The sequence below is a fragment of the Apium graveolens genome, chromosome 8 (assembly GCF_009905375.1).
Source record: "Apium graveolens cultivar Ventura chromosome 8, ASM990537v1, whole genome shotgun sequence".
Lineage (NCBI taxonomy): Eukaryota > Viridiplantae > Streptophyta > Magnoliopsida > Apiales > Apiaceae > Apium > Apium graveolens.
Window position 1 is genome coordinate 249,989,496 of NC_133654.1, and position 12,592 is coordinate 250,002,087.

The following is a 12,592-nucleotide window of genomic DNA, read 5'->3' on the forward strand; positions in this document are numbered from 1 at the left end:
CGCACAGTTTATGTCAAATCACTTGATACTCACTTAACTAATTAATGTGGTGCTTCTTGACGTATAAAAGCTGAAACCAGAGCAAAAAGTCACTGCTGCAAACCTGGTCTTTGATAAAATGGAATCTGATAATAACTAAATTTATGACTTAAGTTATGAGTGTGTGTGCTACTGCTAACATTGATGGGAATGTACAAAGCCGATGATATTCCATGCATGCACGTCAAAGAATTATCTGCGGTAAATAAACATGAGCTTAAACAGTTGTAAGCAATGCAGTGGAAGCTGTAAAAATGTTAAACAGGATAAGAGTGGTAAAAAGAAAGACAAAAAGACAACGATCACGACAAATCTGTCACGTGAAAGTTTATTAATTAATTTCTGCTTGTTCAGTTTTTAACATGTAAATACATGTGCGTGTGTCTTCATATATGAAGAACAATTGCATAATCTGATCTAGTACTGCTGTATGTTTTGTAATTCCTGCTTTTTAATTGTCGATTCATTAATTATTTGTCTGAACTACAAACATATGTTTAGGCAGCCGAGTCTAATATAAGGTCAATGTGGTAAGCAAATTGCAAATAAAGTAATAAAAATAGTATGACACAAGCTATAATCTACTAATAAAGTATGTCCAATATGATGTAGATCCCCGAAATGGATGCCTATTACCGAGAACCAAGAACAAAACCTAATATATATTAAGGGTTAGGTATTAGGCGAAGAGTCAAATTCTCTGCAAATGATAAACAAAGCTTTAATCTATTCGAACTTTGAGCACAAAAGTGGGAACCGATATATAGTCATCTGGGTATACGACGTGATCATTTTCAAATTCTTGTTTCTTTTTTCGTTATATGCACGTTATGTTCTCTTTGTATCGGAGAATGGGGCCTATATTATCAAGTAATCTTGAATTATATTTGAATTGATTACGTGTGTGGCTTATAATATATTATTTTGAGAGTGTTTTTCGATGTACGTTCAATTATTTTAAAATGATTAAGAAATTAATGAGATATAATAATTTAAAATTGTTTAGTTAATTGTGAAAAATTGGGGTAAAAATGAAGGTCCCACAATTATTTAAAAACGAGTGTGGTATTTAAAAGTATTTTTCATCACCAGTGTGCGTGTGCGTACACTACAAGAAAAAAGTCCATAGATATCGGTTTTTGGCCGATGTCTATGTTATTTGGCAACCGATGTTGATGTTGATGTCGGTGATATCTATTCTAGACATCAGCCATAACCCGATGTCTTTACTTGCTTATACATCGTGTCTGTCAAAAAAAATGATGTCCATGCATTATTTTTTACAAAAAATGTTAGAAATAAATAATTTAATAAATAAATTACACCTATTACAACAGATTAAACATATAATGAGCTATGTTTTTTTCCACATAAATATCGAATATTTTCATTTAAGTGATGTAAAATCATATATTAAACATCGATTTCTTTAGTGAAAGGTGATGTCTATATTGACATATAGACATCGGTACTTTTATCCCAAACAAAGTGACGTCTATGTTCAATTTAGACTTGAACATGTGAGACTTTGATATCAGTTATTTTTCTAAAAGCGATGTACATTAACTTTTTTGACATAAGTTTTTCTTCTTTAAAAGTGGTGTCTGTACTGTCACATAGACATCAATTTTATCCCAAAAAAGTGATGCCTATGTTCAATTTATACTTGAACATGACAGTCTTTAACATCAGTTTTTTATCTAAAAGCATGCACATTAACTTTTGTGACATCGGTTTTTGTTCTTTAAAAGTGATGTACAATTGCTTTTGTAACTAAGATATATCAAATATACGGAACTTGCACACAAGTAAACTAAAGAAATAATAGATGTGAATACATGCTTAAATACATAGACTGTTCCTTTATCATCATTAAAATAAACTGCAACTTACATTGAAAATTTTGTTACTCAAATGAATACCCCAAAAAAATCAGTTTTCACACTAAAAGAAATAAATAAGTAAACAAGCGCCATAACAACTTAGCTCCAAAGAGAAGTGAAGGAACATGAGTTTTGTGTTTTGACTCAGAATACACTGCGATCTTCTTTGAAATATTAAGATCGGCTTCATCCTGACCTGCAGCGCTATAACAAAGAGCAAGAAAGAACCACCTCTCATCTCGGGTAAAGGTCCCAGGGAGGACCTGTTCTAAGTGTCCAACCAGTGATTCAAACTGAGGAGGAAGGCTTGCTTGAATGCCTCCATTTAGCAGCACGGCAGCTAAGTTCTTCTGTACATTTACCAACTTATGTCGGTCTAAGTTACATGGTTTAACTACAATTCGTCTGTATGCTATAATAGCTTTATCTAGAGAGCCTGCATCTATCTAGAGCTTCGGAAGCAACTCAAGTGCTTTGTGAAGCATTTCCTGCAATTTACAATCTTCATTCCAGTATATGCATAGAATTTAATTGATAAAAATTAGTCCTAAAATAAACAAATCCTAATTACTTATTTCCCCTCATTATAACTGTATTATTACAACCTATTTGCAGTTACTGATCCTATGATTCATGAATAAAAAGTATTTCATTGTGCTATGATGAAGGATCAACTTGTTAACATTTGATAATATATTGGGGTTTTTATATACTCCATCCGTCTAAGTTATTTTTTTACATGTTTTTTTTCTGAATCATGTATTTTAAGGCAATATAATATAAAATAAAGTTCTATTATTTATTTTTAAATTTTTTTATTTTCTGTATAAAAATTTAAACATTATATTTTTATTCAAAAGAAAAAATATTTAAAATTATTAAAGGCCTAGTGCTCGTTAGCCTCTCAGCTCTCTTTCAGTAATTACTAAAGGACTAATGTACTAGTAAAAATATATAAATCACAAAAAAAAATATTAAATTAGTCCAGGATAATATTAATTACGTGTTTTTACACATACTTGTACATTTTCACTTTTACAATTCAAAATAATTTTTTTCCGTAAAATAACTTTTTAGTACCTGCTTATTACTGGTAATATCTTACATTCTAAAGGAGAAACCATACTCTAACACCAATTATTACTTATACTATCCGAATTACCAAGTGAATGTTAAATATGAGAATAATGTGCTACCTAACTTACTAGTTTTACCAATCAACCTAGAAGAGAATAATTGATTTTCAACTGCATACAATTAAAATATAAACATCTAAACATCAAAATTGCAATGTCTTTATAACCAACATCAGTAACCCAAATAGTGAATCTATACATCTGAGAGTACAATAATGAGCTTACTTGTTGACAGATGAGCTATCTCTTAGTGCAGTCATCTCAGTAAAACAATTTCTTATTGTTACTCTTCTCCAGCACAAGTTGTTGCAGCTCTTGCTTCTTCTTCTGAGAGACCCTGTTAGCACCAAACATTTTAAGAAAATAATGATACATGAAAGCAATATAATACACACACACATACAGAGAGAGAGATAGATAGAGAGAGAGAGAGAGAGAGAGAGAGAGAGAGAGAGAGAGAATGACTAAGCCCTTGCAGCAGCTGCAGCAACACTTGCTGCCTCCTCAACCTCCTGCTGACTCTTTGTCGAAGTTATTTTACTACCAAGTTTGTAAAGGTACTCTTCTTTCTGTGATATAACCAGTTGGCATGTACTACATTCAAGTAATCGACTCTGAAAACCATTAAAATAAGAAATCAACAAAGTAAGAAATACTTGAATCAGTATGTACCCTGTCCATTGTCTTTCCTGTCCCAGGAGGCCCAAATAAGAGTATACCCTTGCAAGGCTGCCAGAATTAATCACTGAGATTTTAGTTACACCAGCTATGCAGTGTATATGCATGTGTAATAATTACATAATCAGACACTATGACAGTTTTATAAACTTTATATTTGAAACTCTATGACAAATCATGATTAACAAGCGAATAGATACGAACAAAAACACCAACAATGTTAAAAACTAGGTAACACAAAAGCACCAACTACTCAGAGGAGTGACTGGTTCTTAAAAAATTCCACATATATATCATCTTAAATTGCAAAGTAGTGATAGCATGTACACACACAAACACACTAAAAAAGATTTTAAGTATGCATTATACATTCATATAAATTCAAGTAAAGAAAAGTATAGGAATTAATGTAATGTTCAGTCAAACTTCCCCAGTTCAAACTGACATTATCTATATAGAAAAATAAGCAATATACAATGATAAATGTACATTGTAGGGCATCAAAATAATATCTACAAAATTTTAAAGCTAAAATAGGTTCATCAATTTTTACTACCAAAAATTAAAGATAATGCAAGTCTAAAGAAATCAATAAATCAAAATAGGTATCTTTTGTGACTAATGTAAGTTAAGATTATATCATTGCTAATAGGTGTGGGTTACTTCACATAAGTTCAAGAAAGGGACATCTTATCAATAATTCTGGTGATAGTTCTTCTCAACTATTCTTATTTAATATATTTTCTTAATAAGATTTCAAACCACATAAATTGCACATAACAAATACTAACCTTTACAACTTAAGCAAAATTGTCATCCAATATTATGATATCTAAGCTTTCTTTTGCAACCTCTGTTCCTTGGATTCTCATGGCAAGACCAATATCAACCTATATTATTTTTTAAAACAAAGTCTTGTAAATTAACACCAAGATGAAACTTATATCATAAAGAGATTAAGTGCACTAATTATTTCACTCAAATCAATCAAACCTCGTGTAAAGCAGGAGCATCATTAGTACCATCTCCGGTCACAGCGACAACATGCCCTGCCCATTCTTTCTTAGTGCTTGCACAAGTAACAACATAAACATATACATAAATCAAATAAATTACAAATAACATGACATACATAACATACAAACACATTCAAAATATTCCATTCCATAAATATTATAAATATTTAAATACAAATCCATGCCTAAATATTTGAATCAACAACTGTATGCAATAATGGTCCTTTGAACAACAAATTCAAATGAATTAGTAACTTAAAAATACTTAAAATTAACTACAATACGTAAAAGTAATTAGGGTTTTAATTTGAGAAAACCCCGAATTTAAAAAAAATTAGGGTTTTGATTGAAGAAACACCTCAATTTATAAAGTTTATCTCAATTAAGACTTCAAGACCAGTTACATTCAGCCTTACCATCCAAGTTTTAACAAGATAATCTTACCAAGTTTATATTCTAACCAATATGGAGATGTAGAGTATAGAGTACAGAGTGGTGATGGAGATATGTGAGATGAGTAGATGTAAGAGGTGAGAGGAGAGACACATGACAGAGGTGCAGAGAGAGTATACAGAGCGGAGATTCGATCGGGAGAGAGGTCAGTGAGGGGAGAGAGGTGATTGAGAGAGTTTAATTTTATTTTTTTAGTTATTAGCTCAAAGAAAAGAACAAAATGGGGGGAAACATATTTTCCAAGTCAGAGTGAAAATTTGGAATAGCGGGGAAAATTTTGACAAGGGGGGATATATAATGAAGTGGGCGCGAGTTAAAAAAATTTAGGCAACTTTAGACATCGGTTTTATAATAACCGATATCTTGAAATAACAAAGACATCAGATTAACGCATGGTGATGTTATTACATCTTTTAACATCAGTGATATTTGTAACCGATGTCTAATGTGTGATGTCTATTAAACTTTTTCTTGTAGTGGTAGGGGATGCGATTTTTCGGTATTTGATGAGGCTCTGTAAGCCTTGACTTTTTCGCGTGTATGATGCGATTCTTGAATATTTGATGAGTTTTTGTAAGCCTTGAATTTTTCACCTGTACGACGTACGGGCATGAATAGATAAATAAATTGGGTTGAATAAGTCATGACCAACTTCACTACAAGGAAAACAGGCTGACACAACGGTTTTTAACCGTTGTCTGATACCCTCAATACCGTTGAGTATTGAGGCACCGTCTGATACGCATATCAGACAACGGTACCCAATCGTTGTTTGTTTTTATGTAAGACAACAGCAGAGATACAAGAAAGCGTTGTTAGAATGCTGGTATACACAAGTATTCTGTTGTAATAGAGTATCGTAAGACAGGGCCACATACATGTGTTTCTTATATGCACACTACATGCTGGATATGCTTAACACAATGGTTCACCTGAGCCAAGCGTTGTTCTTCCTTCCTACAGGCAACAGAATCGTAAACAATACTATTGTGTGAAATGAATCCAATCAACGGTGTAGTTATTACAAAGTGTTGTGAGACCACCTCCAGACAAGGGTGCACATGAAACAAAGTGTTGTACATCCTCCTTATAGTTGACAGGGGCTAAAATATAAACTATTGTGTGAAGTAACTCAACACAAGTGTTTCTATATAACACTACGTTGGCTATACCCAGTTGTGAGTATTACCACAACGGTTTTCCAAAACAAACATTTGTGTGAAAACTATATTACATTGGGAAATTCTATTGTCTCTAGTTTATTATTACAATTGCTTTTGGAAACAAAATATTTGTGTGTAATACATTAGACAATGGTTCTCTTGCTAAAAACTGTGGGGTGAAGGACTTGTCCACAACCTTTTTTTCCTTTAAAAATCGTTGTCTGATTCTTATGTTACGATACTGTAGTTGTCAATTAAGCATTGTTTAAAATTCACACCCACAATGGGTGATTACAAATAATATTAACCAGACTGTTGTCTGATACAACTTATAACAAGTATAAAATAATAACAAAGCATAACTAACATTAATATATTGACCAAGCATTCAGAACATAATTCATACAAAAGATTCACCAAACACACAATTCATCCGACAACAATCCCAATTCATCCAAAATATGACCACCCCCTATTTCACAGAATATTCATCATGAATTGGATCCCATAACAGAACAGTTCTACTTCAAAATCTAGTTACTTAAACAACCCCAAAATAGTTCTTACTTAAACAACCCCCAGAATAGTTCTACTTCAAAATCTAAAAACCCATAAAGCCCAAGCACCTAAGTGTGATGCTTCAGGAAGAACTTTGCCCATGCATCCTTAATGTCATTTATATCATCTTCGGTGAAACTGTTGTTGCCCCTCCGAAGCCACTGAAAAAATTTCACAGTGAAAGTTAGATTTTACTAGAAAATTGAGAACAAAAGAAAATAAGTGCTCCGTAAAGAAAATAAGATCTATTTTACCTTTACGCAGAAATCAAATTCCTTATCTTCGCATATTTCCCTCATATAGAGCATCACAAACAATCCACAGTCCTTGCTTTCATTCTGGACCGGAACTCCCTTAAGAATACAAATTTAGACATTTACATGTAACATGGTACACTGAATTAAAACTGTTAACATCGATGCTTTAAAAAAATATACCGCCAAATTCTCCCAGACTATTTTTCTCTTTAACATCTTTCTCGCACTATCCTTGTACAATTTAATGGCACTTAAACAATATATTAAAAAAATATATGTTTGCAGCTACTCGTCCACTTTCATCCATTCTGAACTTGGTAGATAAATAAATTGATTGCTAAATAAAATAAGTATTATGTGTTACTCACATGTCAACCACCTCCATCTATTCTGAACTTGTAATTCGCCGCTTCAAAGGGTCCAAGTGATAGACTACTTGTGCATCTGGATTGACAACACTGAAAACCCAATGATTCCTAGTAAAATGATGAACAAAACATAAACATATATTACAACAATGCAGACTTATGAAATTACAAGTTAATAGAACATTTATTCTTTTAGTTAATTAATAGGCTATTTTTTTAGTACATTGGGCAAAAAGTAAATTAAAAAAATACTCACGCATGATTATATGGCAAAAGAAAGCACTGCCCTTTCTTAGCAGTTTTGAATCTATAAGCAAGAGCACGCGACCTTTCAACTGCAGAACCACGAGATTTGGCGCCTATTGTGCCAGGGTCAATAAAAGCTACCATATGTGTCATCTTGTTCCTTTTCAAGTTTTCATGCAATAAACTGCATTAAAAAAGTAGCAGTAGTTAATACATACTTTTATCGTATTCAATGTCATTGATAAACAATTATAAATTTAAACTTTGATACTTACTGAATGTAGATGCAAATGATAGAGGCTGATATTTCACCTCTAGTGCACAAAGCGTAGACATCTGATAGAAAGAGACAGTACTTTTTGGTTGAACCAAAAGCTTCTTGGCACAATTTAAAAGAGGTTGTTTGACCGTTACTTAAGGCTTCATTTGCCCAAATCCACAGACATTTTAAAGCATGAAGATAATTTGGACTCATTTCAACCACATACTCTTCGACACAATCTTTGACATGTTTCCATTTCTTTACAACACTTTTCTTCCCTCCCTGAAAAGGAAAAATGAAAACCAAATTAAAGGTGAACGAACACGTACAAAATTAGATAATATTCTCTTATAAATTTAACAGTTAGACAAAGTTTAACCTTTTTAGATTCTACCATCGGTGCGACAGATGTGTTCGCTTCTAGTATAAGGTCTCTTGGCCAAACTATGTACGTTCCAACCGCTTCATTTACAGTTTTGATTTCATCCCTGACTGGAACGGGAATTGCAGCAGATCCACTGACTACACGAGTGATTGATACTCGTGCATTTTCTTTTGCGAGTGGCAATCCGTGCAGAATTTTCTCCCCACCTAAAACATCATTTCCCATTATTGCATAAGCAACAACATTGTCTGGGGTCCCAACGGCTAACATCCACTCCAAAGAACCGACTTCAGTCTCAATACCCTTTTTGACCATAGTCTCCACCTCAGCTCCAACTTGGTCAGCATCAGCTCCAAATTGTTCAACATCAACTCCAATTTCTTCCACATCAGCTCCAGCTTCTTCCACATCTTTCACTTCCTCATTATTTTCTTTTGCATTGTTATCTTCAATAAGTTCCAACTTCTTCTTCACACATTCAATCCCATCTAAGGCCTTCAGAATGCCATCTCCACCCTTAGAACAACTCCCTTGCTGTGAATCAATATTTGGACTGCCCTCAGACCTTACATTCTTTACCATAAAACTTGCTTTCAACTTTTCTATTTCAGATGTCCAAAATGCATCTCTTTGTTTCACAATATTATTCGTCTCCTCTGCCAAATACTTTTGAACACTCTCTTGTATTCTCTCATCCATGGTCCTTTTCTTCATTTGTCTTGGAAGATTAAAGTAGGTTGATTGTTTTACATGAACCACTTGTCCACGTACTCGTCCTTTGTGCTCGGCGTTACCGAGCACTTTTGCCAAAACATCATGAACACCAGAAACTGTCACTTCTCCTTCACGGACTGCCTTTTTCATCTTCGCCTACAAATGATCAAAACATAAAAAAGTTAAATAATATACAACTAGTTAGATAGTATCTTGCAGCCTATGCTTCATTCAAAAAGAAAGGAAAGACTTACAATCTCTTCAGCAACTTTTTTAACTTCTTCATTCTGAAAATTTCCTTTCTCATCTTGACGCGCTCGGACCCAAGTGTCTGACCTATCTATCTCTGTGGTGGGATCAGATTCAGTCTGCATGTACAAGAATGTTTGAAAGCAACAATATTACTAACAATGCCTTGGCAATAACTAGGAAATAAAAGAAGTAGAGGTTTCGTGATCGCTAACCATTTCTTGTTCTAGATTGGCATAACCTTTGCCAGACATACGGTGATTATATTTATTCAATTCCCTTCTTTTTGATTGCTTGTCATGAATTTCCTATACAAAAGCCTTCAAGTGTTAGCAAAAAAGATGCCCTAGTCAATAATTGCTAAAAAATCACAAAATTGATAACGTAAATAGTGCAAAAAATATAGTTACCACAAATTCATCTGTTGTGCGTTGTGCAATGAACATGTCCCAATGAGCCTTTTTAATAAAATTGTAATCTTCTGGAGGATACTTCAGCGCCTCAGGTTCATGAATATAAGGCAATACATACTTTCTAGTTAAATTGCTTTTGAACTCCCGCCACTTCTGGCATGCAGAATTTAACACCAACTTTTGCGCTGAAGGGGGTACTTCGAACGCCATCTGCATGAGTAACAATTTATAAAATTTTATGAGTAACCAGCCATATAGTACTGTAGTTGTATATAATTAAGTAGTGAGATGAAATGTTGTACCTTCACACAATCCCATATCTTATTTTTTATTTCTTTTGGAACTAACTTCCACGAGGAATACATAATTGGGGACTTAGTTCTTGCAAGAATCCCAATATAAGATTGCATCTCCATAGCTGCATCACCATACGGCTCACCTTTCCCATTGAACAAGACCTCATTTTTTATGCCCAAAATCTTTCGTCTGACAATTCTATGCATTTTTACAGGCCCACGTCTCAACAACTGAAGTCCTTCTCTCATCTTTGGTGGTGGTTTCTCTGTCACTCGCTTCCTTTTCTTTGTCAATTGTTTTTGCAAGTTGCTTGAAATTGCTTGCTTTTTAACGGATACAGGGGAAGAATTGCTTGTGCTAGGATGTGTCTCCATCGAATAATTCTTTTTCAGCTCCGTGATAAGTAACTTGGCTGCTCGTGCATTAGAAGCAGATTTTGTCCTCTTGATTTTGTTCAAAGGGGCCATAATCTGTAGTAACAGAGCATGTATTAAAATCATACAAGAATAGTTTTTTCCTACATACTAGAAAATTACAAATACCCAAATAGTACTAAAAATATTGAGACATATATTCAAAATAAAAATAAATATAGAAATATTAAATTAAAAACATGAAACTCACAAATAGAGCATGCATATAAAACCCACAAATAGAGCATGCATATAAAATCCACAAATAGAAAATTGAGGCATATGCATACTAAAAATCAGAAAACACAACAGATTCAAAACTCAACGACCCATAAAAAGATTCAAATCCACAAACCCACTAACCAAACCTATCAAAATAACTAAACCCACAAATAGAGCATGCATATAAACCCATAAATGAAATCCACAAATAGAGCATGCACATGAAACCCACAAATAGAGCATGCATATAAAACCCATAAATAGAAAATTGAGGCATACATGCATACTAAAAATCAGAAAACACACAAAAAGATTCAAAACTCAACAACCCATAAAAAGATTCAAATCCACAAACCCACTAACCAAACCCATCAAAATAACGAAACCCATGCATGTTATAAACACATTCATCAAAAAATTAAAAGAACACAGAACACAAAACGAGACTAAAATGAGAAATATGAGGAGGAGAGAGAGGTTACCTAATTGGAAACGAGAGAGAATGGGAAACGAGAGAGGGAGAGAGAGAGCGAGAGAGAGAGATTAGAAAGGGGGGAGTAATTGGGTAATTGGGGGAGGGTCGACCTAATTGAGGGTTTTGGGGGGAGAATGGGTAAATTTTTGAAATAATTTGGGTTTAGGGGGGAATAACGGGGAGGGAAGTAGCATTGGGGAAAATTTGTTAAATTATTAAACAAAAATATATTAAATATAAAATATAAGTAAAAAACTAATATTTTGAAGAAAAAATTAAAAGAAATATAATTTCTAGTTAAATTATATTATATGGTTGAAACAAGATTAATAAGTTGACCCGGTTAAAATGACATTAGTCGGTAAAATTGGTTTTTAAAATATTAAATTTAATATTCTTACAAGAAACGTTAAAATTATTAAAGGTGAAAAAATGACATAAATGAGTTTAAATATTATCCTTTTTCGATATTACTAATTGTATTGATTACCAAATATTATTTATCAAATCGAACTACACATAATTAAGAGAATCGGTTGTTGATATATATATATAATTGGTACAATATGCTTTGAACTTATATGGAATTGATGAATAACGTGTTCATGTACTAATGAAGATTTAAATACATCTCGTAAATAGATACACAATTTTTTTCACAATACTTACATTGTGTTTTAATATTGCTTATATGGTATGTCACGATTTCACATCACAGTTCGCTAACCATGTCCTATATTCACAATATCATAAAACATGTCTAACTTATTCGCTAAAACATATAATTAGAGTAGAATATATCTACATTAGACTTTTTCATTAAATAGGTATCATCCGTAATTTATCTGTTGGAGTAATCAATTGATAGTATAATTAGTACAATGTGCTTTGAACTTATATGACATTGATGAATAACGTGTTCATATACTAATCAAGATTTAAGTACATCTCGTAAATAGATACTCAAGTTTTTCACAATACTTATATGGTGTATTAAAATTGCTTATACGTGAGGGTATGTCACGATTTCACATCACAGTTCGCTAACCATGTCCTATATTCATAATATCATAAAACATGTCTAGCTAATTCGCTAAAACATATAATTAGAGTAGAATATATCTACATTATACTTTTTCATTAAATAGGTATCATCCGTAATTTATCTGTTGGAGTAATCAATTGATAGTATAATTGGTACAATGTGCTTTGAACTTATATGACATTGATGAATAACGTGTTCATATAATAATCAAGATTTAAATACATCTCGTAAATAGATACTCAAGTTTTTCACAATACTTACATGATGTATTAAAATTGCTTATACGTGAGGGTATGTCACGATTTTACATCACAGTTCGC

General features: G+C 32.9%; 1 protein-coding gene across 1 annotated transcript; it reads right to left on the reverse strand.

Moving 5' to 3' along the window:
• Positions 1–6,861: 6,861 nt before the first annotated feature.
• Positions 6,862–10,584, reverse strand: LOC141680610 (uncharacterized). The gene is made up of 10 exons (XM_074486788.1): positions 10,123–10,584; positions 9,818–10,030; positions 9,623–9,715; positions 9,413–9,526; positions 8,439–9,314; positions 8,073–8,341; positions 7,808–7,981; positions 7,552–7,659; positions 7,181–7,279; positions 6,862–7,087 (listed from the first exon to the last, which is right to left on the reverse strand). Exons 1-8 carry the CDS (start codon positions 10,582–10,584, stop codon positions 7,569–7,571), a joined length of 2,292 nt encoding a protein of 763 aa, XP_074342889.1. The 3' UTR covers positions 6,862–7,087; positions 7,181–7,279; positions 7,552–7,568.
• Positions 10,585–12,592: the final 2,008 nt, after the last annotated feature.